We start from the raw sequence: 20766 nt of genomic DNA on the forward strand, positions 1-20766 counted from the left end.
GCTGTTGGAGGCCACACTGCTGGTTAGTGCTTGAGCTCAGCCTCTGACCTAGGTCTGTTGAACTCCAAAGCCTGCTTTTAAACCAGCTCACTCTACCACACAAACACATATACATGAGCATAACTTTGGAGGCAATATGAGGACCTGACAAACCCCCAAAGACCTAGAAGCATCCTCCTGAGTGCTAGGGACATAACTCACCCCCTCCCAAAGATCTCACAGTTCAGTAGGGGGCAACATGCTTCCTGATGGTTGATTTTGTGAAGGGAGAGCTGAAAGCATAGAGGAGGATCATCCAATCCAACCAGAGGTGTTAGGAAGGACATTCCGGAAGAGTAATGTTATTAAGTTGTGGGGTTTTAAAGGAGAGGTGGGTAAGGGCTTTCCTGGCAGATAGAATAGTGGGGGCAAAAACAGTAGAGTCCAGAAAGAGTGTGACAATATTTGGGGGCAATGCACAGCTAAGAGAAGTGACAGCAAAGGGTGGGAAGCATGAGATCTGGGAGGTAGCAGATGACAAGTCTTAAATATCAGGTTCTATAGCAGTTAGGAGGCTTTGGCCACAAGTAACAGAAACCCCAACTAGAAGTGGTTTAAATAGTGAGTCAGTTTTATTATCCCACATAACAAGATGTCCAGAGGTGGGGTGGCTTCAGGATTGGTTAATTCTTTGTGGCTCAATGACATTGTCAAGGAATCAGAGGTATCTATCTTTCTGCTCTGCCATCCCCAGGCTCATCCCCTTCTATCTCAGGCTTGTGCCCTCATGGTCACAAAATGGCTCCAGAGTTCCAGATATCAGTTGAGAACATTATGATATTGAAAGAAGAGGGATTATTTTTTCCCATGGTGCCTTTGTTTTATCAATAAGTAAACCTTTCCCCAAAGTCCCCATCTTTCCCCCATTGACATCCCATATTTCACTGAGTGATACAAACACCCCCAAACAGATCACTGGCAAGAGAATGGAATTTTCATCATTGGCTTAGACGCATCAAGATTCACCTCTTCAGAGATGCATTGCTGCTTAATACCTTAACAAAGCCAAGAGAAATGGGAGAAATGTCTGTCGAGAAAGCAGCTAATGGTGTCTGCCACAGGTCCCGAACATGAAAAGCTTTTATTCTGAAGGAAATGAAAAGTCATCAGGGGTTTTAAAAAGGGAAACATAGGGAAGGCCATGTTTTTAAAAGATCACCCCGCTGGCCAAAAAGAAGGATGTTCAAAAGTCAGGAGAAGAAATGGGGAAATAGAAACTGCAATAGACCAGGAAAGAGAGGAGAAGAGCTGCCCTAAATTTTAGGCTGGGGCAGTGGGATGAAAAGGAAAAGGTGCGTTTCTAAGATGCTTGGCATTACTATTTTTAATTTCCAAGTGTTTGTTTGTTCCCTGACTGATTCATTTCTATATCATCTTGTACTCGTTTTATGGGTGCTATATTGTATCTTATTTCTCTGGGGATACCAATTACAAGGTATTTTCTTTCTTCTTTTTTTTTTAACATCCTTTTTTGTTTTCAGAATTATCCCTGTTTCCTCTAGGGCTATTTTTTTCCCCTCTGTTTCTTTATCTTAGTCTCTTGTTTAAGTTTCAAGATTTCCTGAAATGTTGAGATCATCCTTGAGTTTTTATTCAGGAAGAAGAGGAGCTAAACATGTATGATCAATTAGCCATCTTTAACCAAAAAATCTCCTGAGTTATTTAAAATATAGAATCAACAGAAGTTGCTGGGTTAGAGGGAAGCACAGACGTTCAAGCTCTGCAGAGAGAAACATCTAGGCTGTCTTTAAAAATGAGCTTGAGTTATTAACACTAATATTTGACCAGTACCTGACCCTCTCCACAGAGCCCTTTAGGTAGAAGACCTCAAACACACCAAGACCTTGTGAGCCACACAAGGAGAGACAGCCTGTTCTTGTTGACTGTACCTTTTCCTCCGGTGTGACTCATTAGGAAACTGTGTCTACATAGTGGTAGAATCTCTTAGAAGTCAAGCACAAGGTGTAAGGAAGACAGGAATCATGAGTTGTCCGTGGGTTGCTTGCCTGACATTGGACAAGTAACAGCTTTGAGCCTCAGTTTCCCCATCTTTAAAATGAGATAACTGTAGTATCTATATTGCCAAGCTGTTTGTGAGAATGAAATGAGACAGTGCTTGTGATGTGCCTCGCACAGGCATTGGAGGTGATCAACAAATGTAAGCTATGACTGTTATTATGGTTAATATGAAGGCACTACTCTCCCCATTGAGAATGCAAGTCAGGCTCTCTGTCTGGCTCTTAGTTCATAGATGGGGTCATGAGAGGAGCAGAAGGGGCATGGAGAGGCACCCTCTACTTCCAGACGTTGCCCTGGGCTTGGGTTTAAGAGGCTCACATAGGAGCAGGAACTGGTGCTGTGGAGAAAGAGGAAGGCTCTGCTGAGAAGCAATGCCAAGTGAGAGTGAAGAAGGCTGCTGGGAAGGCAAGATAGAAGCAGAATTTAAATCTCAAATCAAAATTGGATTCTGGATTCTGTCACACAATCTATAGTGTAGAGGTTAAGAGCCTGGGTTTTGAGATCACACAGAACTGGGTTTTAATCTTGGTTTGGCAACTCACTAGTTGTGTGATCCTAACCAAGTGTCTACCCTTCTCCAAACCTCAGTATCCTCATCTGTAAAATGAGAATAACCTCAGTACTTACCTGATAAAATCATTGTGGGGATTACATGTGATAGCATATCTAAAGTTCTGAGTTCAGTGGACAGCACATAGTGAGTGCTCAGTAAATGTAGCTTCAGTAATAATAATAACTATAATATTTCCTTTGGTATTAATGGGGATAAGGAGGTTATTAAAGTCTCCCATGATTCTACAAGCCAGACTGGCCTCTGACTTCACTATGGTATTATTGTGTCTACTAGTAAGGCTGTGTCCATCATAGCCCTGGCAGGAAATAGCTGCCCACTGCAAAGGATACCTAAAGAGAACTTAATGAAGAGACTTTTAATCATGGGGAGGACAGGGTTAAAAAAAAAGCACATGAGATAGTGCAGCACCCTGCTGTGAGCAACAATGGGGAGCCATTACTGCCCTACAGGCTGAAGAGACAAAGAAGAGGGCCACATTGCCAGAACCCAGAGAGAGCTGGGGCTATGGGGATGGGCGGCCCCACAGGAGCTTTAGTATAGGAAGACTGGACCCCAGTATTCCTCTCCTCCCTGTCTCTGATCTCTTCACCACACCAGAGTCTGGGGGAAGAGAAGCATTCTGTAGAGATTGGCCTACCGGATGCAGACAGGACAGAGAAGAGGTCTGGAGGGCAAACGGGAGAGCCCAAAAGCCAAGAAAGTCAGTATCTGGAGTCCACCACTCAACAGCCAGAGATAGAAAAGGGCCCTGCTGGGCCATAAGAAATATTAGTGATTGACAAGAGCAGTTAGGATTTTGGAGGAAGAGGTGACAGGAAAACAGGTGACAGTCTTATGGGAGCTCCCTTATAAATTACTAAAGTTACTACTTGTCTTTATCTTGCTGATTTTAGGATTCTCTCTTTGTCTTTAACCTTTGCCACTTTAATGATAATGTGGGCCTGTTTGGGTTCATCCTGTTTGGGACTCTCTGTGCTTCCTGGACTTGTATGTCTATTTCCTTCACCAGGTTAGGAAAGTTTTCTGTCATTATTTCTTCAAATAGGTTCTCAATCTCTTGCTTTCTCTTTTCCCCTTCTGGTACCCCCATGATGCAAATGTTGTTATGCTTGATATTGTCCCAGAGGTCTCTTCAACTCTCCTCATTGTTTTACTTTTTTTGATTCTTTTTCCTTTTTGCTGTTCCAATTGGGTATTTTCTACTACCTTGTATTCCAAATCACTGATTCGATCCTCTGCTTCATCTTGTCTGCTGGTGATTCCTTCTACTGCATTCTTCATTTCAGTTACTGTATTCTTCACTTCTGACTGTTTTTTAAAAATGGTTCTATGTCCCTTTTTATGCTTGCCATCTCGTTGTTGAAGTTCTCACCAAGAACTCCTTGAGCATTCTTATAACCATTTTTTACTCCTGTCTCTGGTAGGTTTCAATTTCATTTACTTCTTTTTCTCAGTTTTTCTCCTGTTCTTTCATTTGGGACGCATTTCTTTGTTTCCTGATTTTGGCTGTCTTTCTGTGTTTGTTTCTATGTATTAGGTAGATCTGCTGTGTCTCCCAGTCTTAGCCTGGTGGCCTTATGTAGCAGGTGTTCTGTGGAGCCCAGTGGCACAGTCTCCCTGCTCTGGGAGCTCCAGGAGTGTCCCTTGTGGGCCATCCTGTTATAGTGGAACCTTGATTGCTACTGGCATTTCAGTGGGTGGGATTGACTCTTAGGCTGACTGACTGTGGGGTTTGGCCACATCCACAGCTTATGGGCTGCTGTGCGGGGGGTTTACCCGACTGAGTGGGATTGGCTCCAGTGGGCTCTGGTGACTATTGAGACCATCCTTTGTGTATGTTGCTTGTGGGGCTAATTAGGCAGTGTTCTGATGTGGTCTGATGCCAACCTCCAAGTATGTTGGTGCTGAGGACTCTTGGGAGGGGCTCTGGTGCAGGTCCAGGTCACCCACCGCATGTGACTGTTCAGGTACTACCTGGTAGGAGCTACAAAGCGATCCACAGTTATTCACTGCCTGTGCTATACTTGGAGGTGTGTGGGAGTGGCCACACTATGAACCAAGGATGTCTGCCACCAATACCAGGCCTGGGGTAGCACTGCAAAAAGCCAGAACACCCCAAGGCTTGCTGCCACCTGCCAGCTCCCTTAAGGTTCAGCCACTGATAGAACCTGGTGTGGTAGGCAAGTTGGGTGAGGCAGAGTCTTAGGGAATCACTAGAGTGGGAAGATTTGTGGTCTCCAGGTTAATGTAAATTCTGGTTTGGTGCGAGTGCTGAGCCTGGAGTGATTCAGCAAAAGTCTCAGAGCACACCGAAGCTAGTCGCTGCCTGCCAGGGGCCTGCAGACCCCCATAGTTTTCCAAGAAACAGTGCAATGCAGGTAAGGCTGGCTGCTGGCAGAGAAAGTGCCTTGGGCGTTGGGAGAGTTGTGTGGGGCGGAGCCCCAGTGAGTCAGCAGGGTGGAGCAGCAGAGCTCATCAGGCCAATCAGATTCAGATTTGGCCATAATCGTAGAGGGAGGGTTCAACACAGGAAAGACTGTGCCTGCCTGCTGGCTGCAAGGGAGCAGGACCCCACAAAGAGGCAATGCCAACTGTCCTCCTGTCTTCCCTCTGAAGCCACACACTTCAGTCTGCCCCCCACCTCCACCCCATATGTCTCTGATGACTCCCAAGTCGCCATCTCTCCGCTGGAGCTCAAGGTGAGTGCTGTAAGCAAGCGAGTCTGTGTGCGGGCTGTTTAAGAGGACCTCTGTGTTTCCCACAGCCTTCCGTCCCACCCAGACAGTCGGAATCCCCACTGTTTTTCACAGCCAGGTGTTGTGGGGGCTCCTTTACCTGGCACCAGTACTCTGGGCTGGGGAGCCTGGTGTGGGGGGCTGGGGTGGCTCACTCCTCTGGGAGGAACCTCCACAGCCGAGATATCCCTCCTGATTCCTAACAGCCACACAAAAGTTTGGGGCCCTTTCCATGTCTCTGCCCCCACCCCCTCCCGATGTGGCTTCTTTTTTATATGTTTTTAGTCATAAGTCTTATGCTCAGCTAGACTTCAGATGGTTTTCCAGGTTGATTGCTCTATAATTTAGTTGTAATTTTAATGTGTTCACAGAAAGACACAGGCACAGGGTTTATCCACTCCACCATCTTTGATGTTTTGTACCACCTCTTCTTTATCCAAACGTCTGTTGATGGTCACTTAGGTTGCTTCCATATCTTGGCTATTGTAAATAATGCTGCAATAAATATAGGGGTGCATATATATTTTCTAATTAGTGTTTTGGATTTCTTCAAATCCCTAGAAGTTGAATTTCTTCATCGTAAGATAGTTTTAATTTTAATTTTTTTGAGGAAACTCCATATTGTTTTCCATAATGACTGCACCAATTTGCAATCTCACCAACAATGTACGAGGGTTCCCTTTTCTCCACATCCTTGCCACCACTTGTTATGTGTTGATTTATTAGTGATGGCCATTCTGAAGAACTGTGAGATGATATCTCATTGTGGTTTTAATTTGCACTTCTCTGATGATGAGTGATGTTGAGCATCTTTTCATATGTCTATTGGCCATTTGTATGTCCTCTTTGGGGAAATGTCTGTTCAGGTCCTCGGCCTATTTTTTAATTGGGTTGTTGGTTTTTTTGATGTTGAGTTGCGTGAGTTCTTTATAAATTTTGATATTAATCCCTTATCAGACATATCATCAACAAATATCATCTCCCATTCAGTAGGTTGTCTTTTCATTTTTTTGATGGTTTCCTTTAAAATGAGATTTTTTTAAATGTTTATTTGTTCATTTCAAAATAACGAATTAATCCACTATGTGCTAACAAAAATACAATATTTTATGGACAATATAGTTTCCAAAAAAATTTAGAGAGAAGAATGGCATTGGTTTATATGTTTACAAATGTTTTAAATATCTGACTTAATAGGAGACACCTGGATTCTCTTATCTGCTTCTACATTTAATCAACTAATTCGATTTTGGTTAAAGTAGGTAAAGATAATCTGGCCTCACACAGATATATAGTTGGTGAAGTGAAGACCTTGTAGATCCCCTGAAAGGTCTTAGGACCCTAGGGGTCTTCAGAGCAACACTGAGAAATGCTGTTGTATATAAAGCGTGCGACTTGGAAGCAGATTGTCTGGATGTAAATCTCAGATGTGTGGGCAAATCACCTCACCTCTCTAAGCCTCAGTTTCCTCTTAGAGAGGGTTGACTGACTTGCTTCCTAGAGCAGTACTCGGTGCATAGTAGGTGCTCAGGAAACACTGTTGTGATTATGAGCTCTGATTCTGGCACTAGTAGGGGCTCCTTTTTCTTCCGAGGTATCCCTTCGGAGATGATGTTCAACCTCTCAAGAAGGGCTTGGTGTTCTGTGCTCTCCAGGGCTGCCCCGAGACCCTCTGCTCTTCCCAGGGGAGTTTAGGCTCAGCCCAGTGTATGCCCTATGCCATCTCTCTGGCTATAGGCCCACAGCAGCTATGCCCGTGTGTGCCTGCCAGCATCTGGCACCTCCACCAGGTGTACCTGCGTCGGTGCCAGGAAGCTCTCCTCCCCAGCAGCTGGCGATTAGGAAGTCATTCTCTATAATGGAAGAGGCCAAATGAGCCTTCCAATAATTACCAGGCCCATACGTGGCCGCGATTCAGGAAAGCTGATCCCCGAAGACTAGAGCCACTTAAATTCTGGCATTGACCACAGGTCCCCTTGGTAACCTGTAACTCTCAGCACAATTTCACCGCTCAGCTAATTGATGTTCTCCGAGGCAGTCAGCTCATACCGGCCAGTCGAAATGGGCTCTAATTGCCAACATCCTTCAGGTAAGAAGCCCCACATGTTCTCACGCCACCCAAGAGGCCCAAACAGGAACTGAGTCTCTCCGCAAACCAGCCCTCTGATTGCATTTAATTAATCAAAATAAGATTTGCAGAAAGGATTAATTAAAGAACCTATTAGAAGTCATGATACTGGGATATTTCACAGCAAAGCAGATCAGGCGGCTTTGCTGAATTCGTGAGAGGCAGCTCCTTGAGGAAATGTTCCCCAGCTTTTCAAAGACGCCTAAGCGAGGAACAGCAGGGGTAGAAGAAAGACCACCAGACTTGGAGTCTTACAGAACCAGGGTGAACCTGGTGGTACCATCCATGCAAAAGGTGCAGCCTTGGGCAAGTCGCTTCACCTCCCTGAGCCAGGCATTTTTCACCCATAAAATGGGGTGCAAATGGTGGGTGGAAAGTGCCTTCCTTGCACAGGGCCCTGCACATTGTAGGTTCTTGCTGGCGCAGTGCAGAGGGCTATTTGGTATCCTCTGAAGTGTTTTTAAAGGTAGAATAATTAGGTAGATGTTACACTGGGTTGCGACATAAGCTCTCAGCTCTGTGGCCCTCTTTGGGGCCAGCATCTCAAGTTCTAGTAACTGACTGCCCTACAACATTCGGGCTTGCCCCACCACCTCCCTTTCGGGCCCAGAAATCATGCAGACCTGGTTGCAAATCCCAGCTCCACCTTCACTCGTGTGGCCTTCATATGTTCAAAACTGTTCACTGAGCACTTGCCCTGCACCAGACACTGTCCTCAGTGCTGGGGACCGGAGTGGTCCTTGCTTCGTGAATCACAGAGTTTGGTGAGATAGGAGCCATTTATGAAAAAATAACCCAAGAAGACTGTGGCAGGTGCTGCTGGTCCCTCAGTGCTCCTCAGCTTTCACCTGTGCAGGACACACAATGATATCCTGAGATTCTTCACCTAAGGGTCTTCTTGTGGTCAGGGCACAGGGCAAACTGGAAGCGCCAGGGAGTTAACAATCCCTGATTATTGGGAATCAGAAGGAAATTTCCAGCTTCCTCACTCCATGAAGTAGGACAACTCTGAGGTCCCAAGTAAACAGTTTCCCAAGTAAAACCTGCTCCCCAATGCCTGCCCCATTCACTTCCTTCCCTTCCCCAAATCACTCCCCCACTCCCACACCAGTGCTTCCTGGGGTCACCCTACAAGTAAACTACTGGCACTCAAATCCTGCCTCAGGGTATGGTGCTGGGGGAACCCAGCTTAAGACAGACACAGTTACAAAAAGCGATAGCTGCAAGAAAGGAGAGGGGTGCAGTGCCACATCCCACGAGGGGTTGTCTGAAGTGACAACTGAGGAGGAGGAGGAGTTCCCCAGTGGGAATCCTCAGGATTCAGCAGAGCAAATAGAAACTATCTTGGAAATATTAAACAAAAAGGGTTAACACCGCCAACATTCAGCTCTTCACACTGCCGGGGCCTTACAGGTGTGTCAGAATCCATCTATTCTGACGAACATGTCACCTGATGTCTGTCATGTGCCAGTTGTTAAATATTTTGAATATAGCTCTTGGAATTAGACACTTAGGAAATTGTGGAAGGGCTTGGGGAGCACACCTGCAGAATGATACCACAAAAACGACCTGCCAGGGAAGCTGTTTCTTCTGTTTCTAATCAGGAAGGTGGGAAATGACAGCCAGTCTCATGGGGGTGGTCATGGGAGCCAGTGAGAAAGTGTCTGTTAGTGTTGAGCACCCAGGAAGTGCTGCATAAGTGGTCCATAATACCTCTATGAAGGCACCTACCTTTGGGGGGCGGTCTGTGAGCTGAGGGAATCTTGCTAGGGCCCCACTTGCCCTGATGGCAACAATGGGATATTTGTTTCCAGGGTGGCCGGTCAGCTCAGTTGGTTAGAGCGTCGTGCTGGTAGCACCAAGGTTGTCGGTTCGATCCCCGCTTGGGCCACTGTGAGCTGCACCCTCCTTAAAACAAACAAAAAAAAGGTTCCAGAAGAGGGCAGCCCAGTGGGGTGGAATGTCAAGGCTAGAGGGAAGGGCAGCTCTAAATGCTTCATGTACCTCAGGGCAAGACTCTGTGTTTCTTCTTTATCTAAAAATGAAAATGATAGAAATCTGAAAATCCATCAAATGCTCAATATTTCAGAGCACTTTGGGGAGTATTAACGGAGATGGTGTGTGTGAATGCGTCTTATAAGCCCAAGTCTTCCTCCAACCCTGCCCTATATGAACTGTTAGCTCACTGAGGAGATGACCTGGGGCTCAGACCCACTCCTGGCCCCTCCTTCCTTTACCCAAGAAAGTGACCGAAAACTATTTGCAGGTAAGCTGAGTAGCCCATCGTTCACCCATATAGATGGTGGTCTGTCTAATTCAGAGTCAAGGCCTGAGGACATGTTGGAGTTTAGTTTAAGTCAGAGGTTGCGAACTGGCAATGAGTGGGCCAAATTCAGTCTCAGACAAGTTATTTAATCATTCTGTACCTTGGTTTCCTCATTAGGAAAATGGGCATAATAATGGTAATATCTAGACAGATTGTTGTGAGGATTAAAAGAATTAATATATGTAAAGTGCTTGGGACAGTGCCTGACACAGAAGTGCTGAGTATATGTTGTTGTTGTTGTTGTTGTTATTATCATTTGATTCACACAATGTTAAAGTTTGTGGATTTAAGTGTCTTCAGATGGCCTCTTCGGTTTGCCCCAGTCCCCACCGGTCCCTCTTGTCCTGCACCCAGACTGCCTCCCTGCCCTGCCGCAGAAGGCCCCTGGTTTGGGTTCCCAACCATAGCCTGTTTTTTAGTCTTCGTTGTGCCTGCGAGATGACACAAACTGTTGATTCCTGCCACAGACCGTTGTTGAATACAAACTTGAGCCAAATCAGCAATCTCATCAAACCAGGCAAACTCCAGGCAGGGTCCGGAGCTGGCCCCTCAGAACCATGGTGACACCTCAGCTAGCTGTGTCTTCCGGCAAGCCTTTCATCTTCCCCAGGCCTCAGTTTCCCCAAGTGTCAAATGGGCTCCAGAGTGCCCGTCCACCTCCCAAGCTTGTTCTGAGATGGGGTTGGTGGAGAAGAATTTTAATCCTCAGTGTTCCCTGATTCCCTTCTCAGCAGAGCTGAAGAGCTCTAGTCCTGTCCGCTGTTAATGCTGAAAAGAGAAACCCCACACCAGCTAAGACAGAACTGCCACCACAGACCTCCAAGATTATCTAGATGCATGTTTTATTATTATTAGGATGATATCATTGACAATGGGAAGGGACCTAGTGGGTTATATACAAAGCCACAACTTCCAGAGCAATGTTTACATGTCCCCACACACATTTATCCCACAGCCACCACACAGCACAGCACCACAGGGGGTCTTCCCCCAAGCAGAACACAGCTGTGGGTCAGGTGCTGCCCACCTACAAAAAAAAAAAAAAAAAAAAAAAAAGACCAAGAGGAGGAGAGGATCCTGGGGTAAAGTTTGCGTGTGGCCAATCCTGACACATGGGGCAGGGAATGGAAGCTAGATGTAGACATCACGGCTCAGTCCCGCCTCACAGGCACTCTGCCCCTCTCTGGGGAATCCTTAGAAGAGACAGAAGGTCATCTTAGCCAGGGCTAAGGAAGGAGGGGAGCAGGACAGTGGGGTTAGGGAGGGACTCTGGGATTTGCCCCCTTGCCGGCGATGCAAAGTGCAGTAATACGGGGTTTTAAGTCATGGGCTGGCTTTCTCATGTCCCTGAAGGAGGAGGGCAAGGCCAGGGGTTTCAGTGTGTGTATATAGGGGGTCTCAGGTTTATGATCAGAGATCTAAGGAAGAGAGAAAGGGGGGGGGGTCAGACAGGGATAGAACATACAGGACTCGAGACATTTTTAGACCCCAAACTCAACTTTATAGGAAACTGGGCTCACTCCTCCAGGGGCTCCCTGGCCCAGGCCGCCCGACGCCCAGGATGCTGCCGCTTTTCCTCAGTCCCCTGGCTCCTGCTCAGGTCATCCAGGAGCCCCAGCAAGAGGCTGGCTTGACCACAGTTGCCCTGGAGCCCACATGGGCCTCCCAGGGCCCTCTTGCCTGGGTGCTGGCGTTTTTCAGGCATCAGCTCTCCTTCCTCCTCCTCTTCCCAGCTCCTTTGGCTCTTGGGATCCACCAGCCGTCTGCCTGGGTGCTGCCTCTTGGTGAAAGTGTACCCAAGCCAGGAGGAGCGCCGGCCAGGGTGCTGCCGCTTCTGCTGGGTCACATCCACTGACCACCCAGCTGCATCCTCCCGCCGGCCTGGGTGCTGCCGTTTGTGGGGTCCCACAGCCTCTCCTTCTTCCTCCTCTTCTTCAACTCCCTCTTCCGCCTCCTCCTCCCTTTTGCCTGGATGCTGACGCTTGGAGAGCCAGTCAGATTGAAAGATCTGGGACTCTGAGGAAGGAAAGAGGCCAGTGAGGGACCCCATGAGCCCTGAGTGCCCACTCCAGCCTTCCTCCCAGTCAAGGCAGAGTCTCCTTGCTGACTCACCCGGAGTCATGGCCTTACATCTGCCTTTCAGGACTCACAGACACACACTCACACAGGTAATCAAAGGCATGACTTCTGGTTCCCATCCCAGCTCTGCCACTCCCTAGCTGTGTGACCATAAGCAACTCACTTAACCTCTCTGAGCCTCAGTTTTCTTTTGTGTAAGATGTGAGATACTAACTATCTATCTAAGGGGTTGTTAGGAATATCAAATAAGGTGATAAGTTTGATAAGGTGTTGAAGTGCTTAGAACAGTGAGTGCCTGGTTTATATGCGCCTAGTAAGTAGTAATTAAAATTGTCATACTCAAAGAGACTCTCCCGCACAGAATCTTCCCGACTGAAGGTCTGTTGTATGTGAAGTAGTCCCAGGACTGAGAGGGAGGAGGAATCTGATCCTAGGGTCACCTCACGACCCTACCGAGGGTGTGGCCGGTGAGAGTTTCTGAACTTGTGAAAGGCAAACGATTGATTGACCAAGTCGCTCCCTCCGCTCTGGGTCTGCGTTTCCCCCAGCCCTCTCCACGGCCTCCTAGCCGGGACAACCCGGGACAGCCCAGTCCCTCACCAGATTCGCGATCTCCCTGCTCCCCTCGCAGCCGCTGGAGGTCTTCCCGGAGGAGTGAGAGGCGCTCCGCCTGACGCAGGAGGTCACCCAGGCCCGGGTGCTCGGCTGCCATCACCGCCTCCTGCTGGGCAACGTCGGGCTGTGCGCAACCGCCAGGAACGTCGGTCAGGGTCAGGGTCAAAGCCATGGTGAGCAGCAACCAAGTGGCAGGCATCTCGGAGGTGTCTGGGGTCAGGACAGAGGAGGGCGGAATAAGCGCGTCACGCCCCCTCCCAGCCCGCTCCATCTCCCCCTGTCCTGTCCCAGCGGGTCCCCGATGCCAGAGTAATAAACCGTTTAAACACTCTCCGGGGAGCAGGACCACCTGCCACCTTGGGGCGGTGCGGGGCAGCGGGAGGACCTGCCTCCAGTTCTAGGCGTCCACACCCATAGAGCTGCCTGGAGCGCCTGCCGGCTCCCAGCTCTGTCAGCGCGAGCCAGGAGGCGGTGGGAACCCCGGCGCCACACCGCTGCTCAGTGCTCGGCCGAGCCAGGGCAGCCGGCGCTGGAGCACCCTCGCCAAGACTGCAGCGCCAGCCCGACGGCCAGGATGCTCGTTGCATCGTCGCAGGCTAAGATTCTCCCCGGGGTTCCCAACGCAACATTCTCATCCCAACAGCCCTTCGCCGGCGTTCTAACTGCAATGCCAAGATCCTGTTTCTAATGCTAAGATTCTCTGGCTAAGCTAGGAATTGAATTCTAACGCTAAGATCCTAACTTCATCGTTAATTCCAACGCGAAAATTCTATTTCTAGCGCTGAGACTGAGATTCTAGGGCTAAATTCGATTCCAATGCGAAAATTCGGTGTCTAACGTCGGGGTTCGGATTCCAACTCCCAGGCTCTCACGCGGATGCTGAGCGCCTATTTGTGTCCCAGCCTCCCGGCGCGGACCTGCCGCCCGCAGCCAGGCAGCCGCGGGGCTGCGAGTCTTCCATCCGACGTTCAGATGTCAGGTCCCGAGTGCACAGCAGTGACCCCCACCAGTGTGCCCGCGCCACAGAAGACCCGGGGGTACGAGCGCCATGTCCCACCTTTGCACAGATGCCGTGGCTTCTCCCCAGGGACACCCGAGGTTGGGCGGAGAGGGCCCCCTTTCCCGGACTCCGCCTGCGGGGGTGAGAGGAACAAAGGTGGTTACCTGCCCCGCGCGAGCTCCACGGGACGGTTCCGGGATCCTGGGGCTGTGAGTCCGGAGTTTCAGGGTCTGGTGGCGGTGGGTCAGGAGTCCCGCAGCGCTCGCAGGAACCCGGACGCCAGCTGCCCACTGCTCTGCCCCACCGCTGCTTATATGGGAGCGAGGCGGCTGCGCGGGTGAGGTCAGCGGGGAGGGGTCGAGGCCTCCGGGAAGGGACGGTGACGGCAGCGGGCCCCGTGGGTACTCAACTCAGCCTGCCGCCTGCCAGCTCTGCCGGAAATCTGGGGCGGGGGCGGCTGGGCGGGAGGGGAACCGAGCAGACAGAAGCCGCAGGATGGGGTGCTTTTGGGGGGCCATTTCTGCACCCAGCTCCGAAGATCTGTTGTCCAAAAGAACACTCATGTCGGGGACAAAGAGAGACAGAGAGACACACAGAATCACACAATGAAAAGAAATACCTAGGAGAGAATAGGAGATAAAGTCGGAGAGATGCATACAGAGAGAAACAGATACAGAGCAGACGCATACCAAATAGAGAAGAAGAGGAAGGAGAGAGAGGAAGGAAGGGAAGGGGAGAAGGAGAGAAGGAGAAATTAGGGGACACGTGGGGTCCAGGCTCTGATCTTGACTGTCACCTCTGGCAAATGCCTCCCACTCTCTGGGCCTCAATTTTCTCATCTGTACAGTGGGGGAAGGGGACGGTTTTCAGAATGCCAAAACTGGTAGCCTGTGAGCCACTACCACTTTACAGACTGTTTTGTGTGACTCCCACAGTTGAAAACTCCCACAGTTGAAAAAACCTGAATAGCCAACATTTAGAAATCAGGAAAAATGTGGATTTATGGCTTCTTGAAAGTCTCTTGGAAAAGAATGAAACTACAGTTTCTCCTGACAACAGCCAGCTGGAGCCGACCCTGGCTGCCCCTGGTCACCGCACTCTCTACCACTCCCTACTGTCTTCCAGTGTATTGCCCTAGTCACCAAGAAGGAACACTGAAGTTTGTGACCCCTGGACCTGTTGGGGTCCACCCCACCCAAGCAAAGGAGGGGAGCGGATGAAGGGAGAAGACGCCAAGGAGCTTGTCCCCCAATCACTCCCCAAAGTCACATGACACCTTGCAAGAGAACACTGCCACATGGCGTCCTGGGCATAGCCTCCATCCTGAAGCATTTAATGGGCCAGGCTCCGTTGTCAGTCCTGGGGACACAGAAGTTAACCATGCCCACTTAGAGGGAACCACATTTTACAGAGAGGGAACAGTATTGATGAAGGCGTCTCCTACCTCTGGACAATCCCAACGTTATTCTGCCTCCACATTCAATATTTCTTCGGCCTAAAACTTAACTGAGTATCTGTTGTGTGCCCCAGACCGTGCTAGTGGTCTGGCAAGGGATGCCAAAAGTGTTTAATTATTACTTCTTCCTTTGGCAAGCACCCAACCTTCCTGGCATGTCCATCATCTCATTACATCCTCACATCACCCATCACGATAAACAAAACAGAAACTACTACTAGTCCCACTTTACAGATAGGGGTACAGAGGCCTGGGGAGGCAGAAAGACTGAAGGTTAGAGGTAGAAGAGAACTTTCAGATCATCAGCTAAAGAGTCCTCTCCTCGTTTTTAGATGAAGAAACTGAGGCCTGGAGGATGGTCTGATTGGCTTTCCAACTCTCGGGCATACTTTGTGCCCCCAAGGTCAGATGGTTGGCTGGAGTAGATTGCAAATCTGATTCCCCAGGCTTGATCCACTAGCCAGCGTCCAGGATTTGAAGACTTGCTAAGCATTTCAAATCCTAGCTAAGCATTTCATTAGAGGACACACCTGTTATCTTTCGCATAGAATGGTGGAGTTATAAATTCATACAGCCTCTTTGGATGGCAACCTGAAAATTTAACACACATGTACCTTCCACAAGACAATTCGTTTCTCATAATTCCTCATACAAATACCCATACCTGTGCATGAGGATGTGTACACAGGGTATTCAGTGCGGCGTGGTTTGTAGAAGCCAGAATTGCAACCATCCTGGATATCTGTCCACCAGAAAGTGTCTGCTTGCTTACTCAACTAGGGCTCATGCAAAACTATGGGGTACTATTCCTGCTTTAGAAGAATGAGGCCATTCCATATGTATAGATGTGGAACAGCTCCAGGATATATTTTTAAGTGAAAAAAGTAGAGCAAAGAACAATGTGTACATCAGTTACATCTGTGGTGGCGTGGGAATGGACTGGTATGCTCTAATGCAGACCTTCTGCTGGGATGCGTGAGTACAGTGCAAACAGGGAACTGAAGGAGCCCAGGCAGGGGGGGACATGCGGGGGTGCTTGCTTAATGCTCTTTGAATTTTTTCTCGGGGCAGCATTACCTATCCGCAAACCAAAAACAGCACCAAGAAACAAAAGAACAAAGTCTAGTTTGAGGCTCAGAAGGAATGATAAGTGTGGATGGATAGGAAAGCAGCCTGGTGGACAGTGAGGTGGCTGAAGCATCGCCCCCCAGTGAGCCCATGTGGTGCATTTCTATAATCAGTGATTTAATCAGAGTTGTCTGTGAGGGGGAGAGTTCCTGGATGGCCGAGGAAAGGCATAGGGGGAGTTCCCACAAAGCGCAAGGGACCAGAGAGCATGGTTTAGGCATCCAAAGAGTCCTCAGCATGCCAACTCTCTTCCTCCCTCCCTCCTTTCTCTCTTCTTGCCTTCCTTCCTTCTGCAAATATTCACCGATTTCCTAGTAGGTACCAGAACCTGTTTTAGGCCTCAGGTACTGTATTTAACCATCGTTTCTGATGCTTTTACTTCTGGGGTCTTGCTCATTCTGGAGAGACTGCCTCTCCCGGGCTTAGCCAATTCCTAGAGACAGTAAAGGACTCACCTAGGAGCACCTTTCATATGCAAACAAACCAATCCAGAGTCCACACCCCTGCCATACTCTGGGCTAATATCTCTTTGCCTTAATCACCCAGGGCCAGGTACCAGACAACTGGGGACAGTCCCTATGCACCAGAGCCCACTGAGATGATTCAAACCAGCCAATCCTAAACTTTCTGACCCTGCCTGGCTTGGTCCTCCCTGCAGAAACCACATTAAAGACTCTTGCACAACTCCCCTCCCCCCACCCTCCCATCCCCCACTTCCTGCTCCCTCTAGCCTCCTGGCAGACCCTGTTGCTTCCCTATGTGGCCCTACATCGTGTGGCTTGCTCGCTCCTCTTAGGAACTGTAAGTAACGATGGCAGTCATCTCCTGATCGATTGGCCTCACCAAACCTAAATCATAATGAAACCTGCATTTAAAACAGGGAGCTGAGAGTCCAGTCATTATGTTGCATATATTTTTCTAACTTCTTTTTTTCCCTCTGATAATACAAATGTGCTTGATTCTCAAGACTGTAGTTGCTTATCAGATTAATATAGCTATGCTTTTGAAAATGAATAATGGGATAATTTAATGGCGAGTTTATGCACTGTTTCTAATTCTCAGTGTCCACCTGTGTGTACCCCAACACACACACACACACACACACACACACACCTTCCTACAGGAGATCTATTGGGTTCCTGGGGGTTCTGATTTCCCAGACCCAGCCTCCCCTGAGTTCTTTCTCAAAGCCTTTTTACTCTCTGTTCAGAGATATCCCCAAGATATTTTTGGGTCTTTATCATCAACCCTGAGCTACAGAAGGGCCTGAAGCAGCCCCTCCCAGCTTACCTTTTAATTATTATTATTTTTTGACAGATCCAGCCTCAGACTTATTTGTACAAACAGCACAGGAGGCCACCAGCCTCACGCAGACAGATCCTCAGGGGGCACGTCAGGGGTGATGTTGGCAGACAGAGGCCTCCACTCTGGAGCTTTCGTGGGTGCCTGGGCACCTTTGGGAGCCAGAGCTTGAGCTGCAGGTGAAGCGGCAGCTTCAGCCATGACCAGAGCTCTGGTTTGAGCCTTGGCCTTGGCCTTTGGCTGGCACAGCCTGAGATATTGGTGGTGCAGGCACAAGCACGTTTCCCAAGCTTGGAGTGAGCGATGTAGGCAAGTGGACTGAGCTTGAGGTCTTGGGCTTGACCTCCTTGGGCTTTATGGGGGCCTTGATGGCCTCAGCTCGTGCACTCATAGCCTTGACGTGGTTGGCCTGCATCTTCTTCAGGCCCTTCTTGTTGTGCCTCTTTGTCCTTCAATCTAGTTGTGGAGGGCGCAGCTCAGCTCCAAGTCCAGTTGCCATTTTCAATCTAGTTGCAGGGGGCACAGCCCACCATCCCATGCGGGAATTGAACCGGCAACCTTGTTGTTAAGAGCTCACGCTCTAACCAACTGAGCCATCCGGTCGCCCCCTGGTCTTGTCTTTTGAGGTGAGAGGGCACAAGGGTAGCCTCCCAACAATGGACACACATGACAGACTCCAGATATTTACCATAAGGAGGAATAGATAAACTGGGAGCAGTCTTAAAGGTGCGCAAGGAGAGACCTGGAGGCCAGAGCAATCAGAGAAATCTTACTGGAGGCAGAGGGGCAGAAGCTGGGCCCTATAGGTGGGGAGAGTCAAGACAAGCAGAATTGGAAGCAGAGGAGCTCAGGCGGCTGGAGGACTTGCTTCCTCTCCCTTTCCTAAGCAGAACTGCCTGGTCCCCTTCCTCTCCTCCCCAGAATGGCATGGTCCAGCGATGGGTAATATCCAGGGACTGTTGGGGCTGCTCAGTCCCTGTGAAATGCCAGGCAGAGTCAGCCCCTGTCTGGGCTCAGGGCCAGGCCAGGCTTCCACACTCACAGTCTAGACTGATAAGCTGAAGCCATGAGCCCCCTCCAATCCAGACCCTGTGTTCCCTATAAGGTCTTATATTCATGCTGAGAGGTCAATTGCAAGTCTGTTTGGTCCAGATTGCTTCCAAAGAGCAATTTTCTGCCCAGCTGGAGCTTGCTGAGTGGAACTCGTGCTCAGGGAGGGCAGCGGGGGCTGCAGGGTTGCCACCACCCCACAGGGCTGGCATGGAGCTGGACGCACCGGGGTGATTTCTGGATTGCGTTGTGTAATGTATTCAGCTGGCATGGAGCATGTGCACATACGTGTTTGTGCACGTCTCTGCCTCTGCACATGGACCTGTGTACGCACACATGCACGGTCCATGTCTGTATGGTGTGCACATATGCACACACGTGTATGCCTTGTCTGTACACGTGCACATGTCTATATGCACAGGTGGGTCCGTGTGTGGATGGCGTGCACGTGTGCATGTGTGTTTGTGCCCAGGTGTACAGGGCAATGTGTATACGTGTGGCACATGTATCTGTGGCTTATTTGGGGCAGACTCTAGTGGTCATCTTCAGTATGGTGGGTCACTGGTGACCCCATCTAGAGAGGGGACATGGCTCTAGAGCTAATGTACAACCCACGAATAAGACATCCTCACTGCCTCCTTCAAAACTTACCTGTTTACTCTTCCACTCTCTGTTCTCTGCTAGCTAGTCTGGTGAATTAACATGTATTAATGTAACAAAAGGACTCTCCCGAGGACAGAGTAGGTATTCGTCTCCCACAGAACTTAGCCTACAGTGGGTGCTGAGAAAAAGAGCAATACTGGAAAGGGACAACAGAGAAGGACTGGTATGTAGGGACCAACTCCTGGGTACCCAGAACACATTTCCTCACTTAATTCACATCGCCCTATGAAGTCAAAATTACTCTGCCTATTTCAAAAAGCCAAGCCTCAGAGAGGTGAAGTGACTTGTTCAAAGTCACACAGCCAGGAAACAGGGGACCTTACTTTGATTTGAACTCAAATATGTGTTATTCCCAAGCTTTGCCCACTTTACCCCACTGGAAGGGAATATACCCAGGTGAAAATAGCTGATTGTTAGGATGACGACCACTATGGAGAATTTTTTTTTCATTTTGCAATATTCTCTTTGATGTTTTGATGACTCCTCCTCACTAAATTAAAGGAACTTTTTTAATAGAAAGTATTTTGAAGGACTAAATACCTGAAGCCACCCTTCAACCCAGTATCTGGTGTCTCAAATCCCATAATAGAGAAAGTAAGAATCTAACTTTTGAAATATCATGAAGCTTATCTTTGGATCATCTCCAGAAGATATATGCTCATTCTGATGAGGACGGAAGTCCTTTGGATGAGCTGGGGTAGGGGCGGGTGACGGGTGGCTTGTCTGTGAGCCATAGTCACTTGGCGTATCAGACACCTTGTCATCCATCACACCCGCCAGAGATAACAAGCCCCAACCCCTGCCATCACCTTTCTTATTACAGAAGAAAAATGAAAACCAACTCTAAATCGCCTGATCCTTTAGATATATTTATCTTGCTGTCAGCCACAAGTAATATCTATCCCAATGTTTCGAGCTAATTAGAGCTTGTCGTCAGAATTCATGGAGTCCGTACCCTGAATATTGCAAGTGGGGGAGTAGGTATTAATCTGCTACTAACTCTGGGCCATGAGTCAGGATGACAACAGGTGGAGGAGGAGGGGCCCAGTGGGTGCTGACAGAGGCCTTCCGTTTGGCCCAACGAGATGCCCACTGTGCTTTCTAAGAGTCCACGAGTTCCTTCTCATTGGCCCATGAGATCCCACTTGTGAGTCTGGAGCGGACACTGTTGTCCTTGGCTGCCTGCATCCACCCTTTGACTTCCAGCCAGCAGAAGGGTCCCTCTTTCCTTCTGGGGAATTGCCTTATCCCTACCCCATGCAGCCTGGATGGATGCCAGCCATTCTGCCCCAACTCCCAGTGCAAGGGGTCAGCATGTGGCCCAAGCTTGGTCTCACTCTCTCCTGGGACGTAGACTCTTGGGTGGAGAGATTTCAGAGTTGTTGGGGCGACATTTGTCAGTAGTGGTGACAGTACTGGGACAAGATGGTTATAAAGTCCCTGCTGCCTGGACCCTTGCAAGGAAGGCCCTCCTGTTGGCCGCGCGTATGTAGTCTCTCTACGGAGCAATAAATGCCCCTTCTCTGCTACGTCAGCTACAGTTGGGTTCTGTTGTTTGCAGTCCTGTACTGAGATCTCGTGATATCCTGGCTGTGATTTCAGAAGAGATGGAGAGGGAAGGAGTTGGATGACAGAGGACTTGGAAGGATAAG

General features: G+C 49.0%; 1 protein-coding gene across 2 annotated transcripts in view; it reads right to left on the bottom strand.

Annotated features, from left to right (window-relative positions):
- Positions 1-10986: 10986 nt before the first annotated feature.
- TRH (thyrotropin releasing hormone) overlaps positions 10987-20766 on the bottom strand; it is a 38402-nt gene continuing 28622 nt past the window's right edge. Inside the window, exons 2-4 of one of the 2 annotated variants that reach the window (XM_033131563.1) lie at positions 13573-13648; positions 12501-12725; positions 10987-11837 (exon numbers count right to left, since the gene is read on the bottom strand). In XM_033131563.1, the coding sequence (XP_032987454.1) occupies positions 11338-11837; positions 12501-12725; positions 13573-13648 (801 nt within the window). In that variant the 3' untranslated portion in view covers positions 10987-11337. Of the gene's footprint in view, positions 11838-12500; positions 12726-13572; positions 13649-13679; positions 13942-20766 lie in introns of those variants that run through there. The other variant, XM_033131564.1, reaches the window with a different exon arrangement.

This window comes from Rhinolophus ferrumequinum, chromosome 17, assembly GCF_004115265.2.
Source record: "Rhinolophus ferrumequinum isolate MPI-CBG mRhiFer1 chromosome 17, mRhiFer1_v1.p, whole genome shotgun sequence".
Lineage (NCBI taxonomy): Eukaryota > Metazoa > Chordata > Mammalia > Chiroptera > Rhinolophidae > Rhinolophus > Rhinolophus ferrumequinum.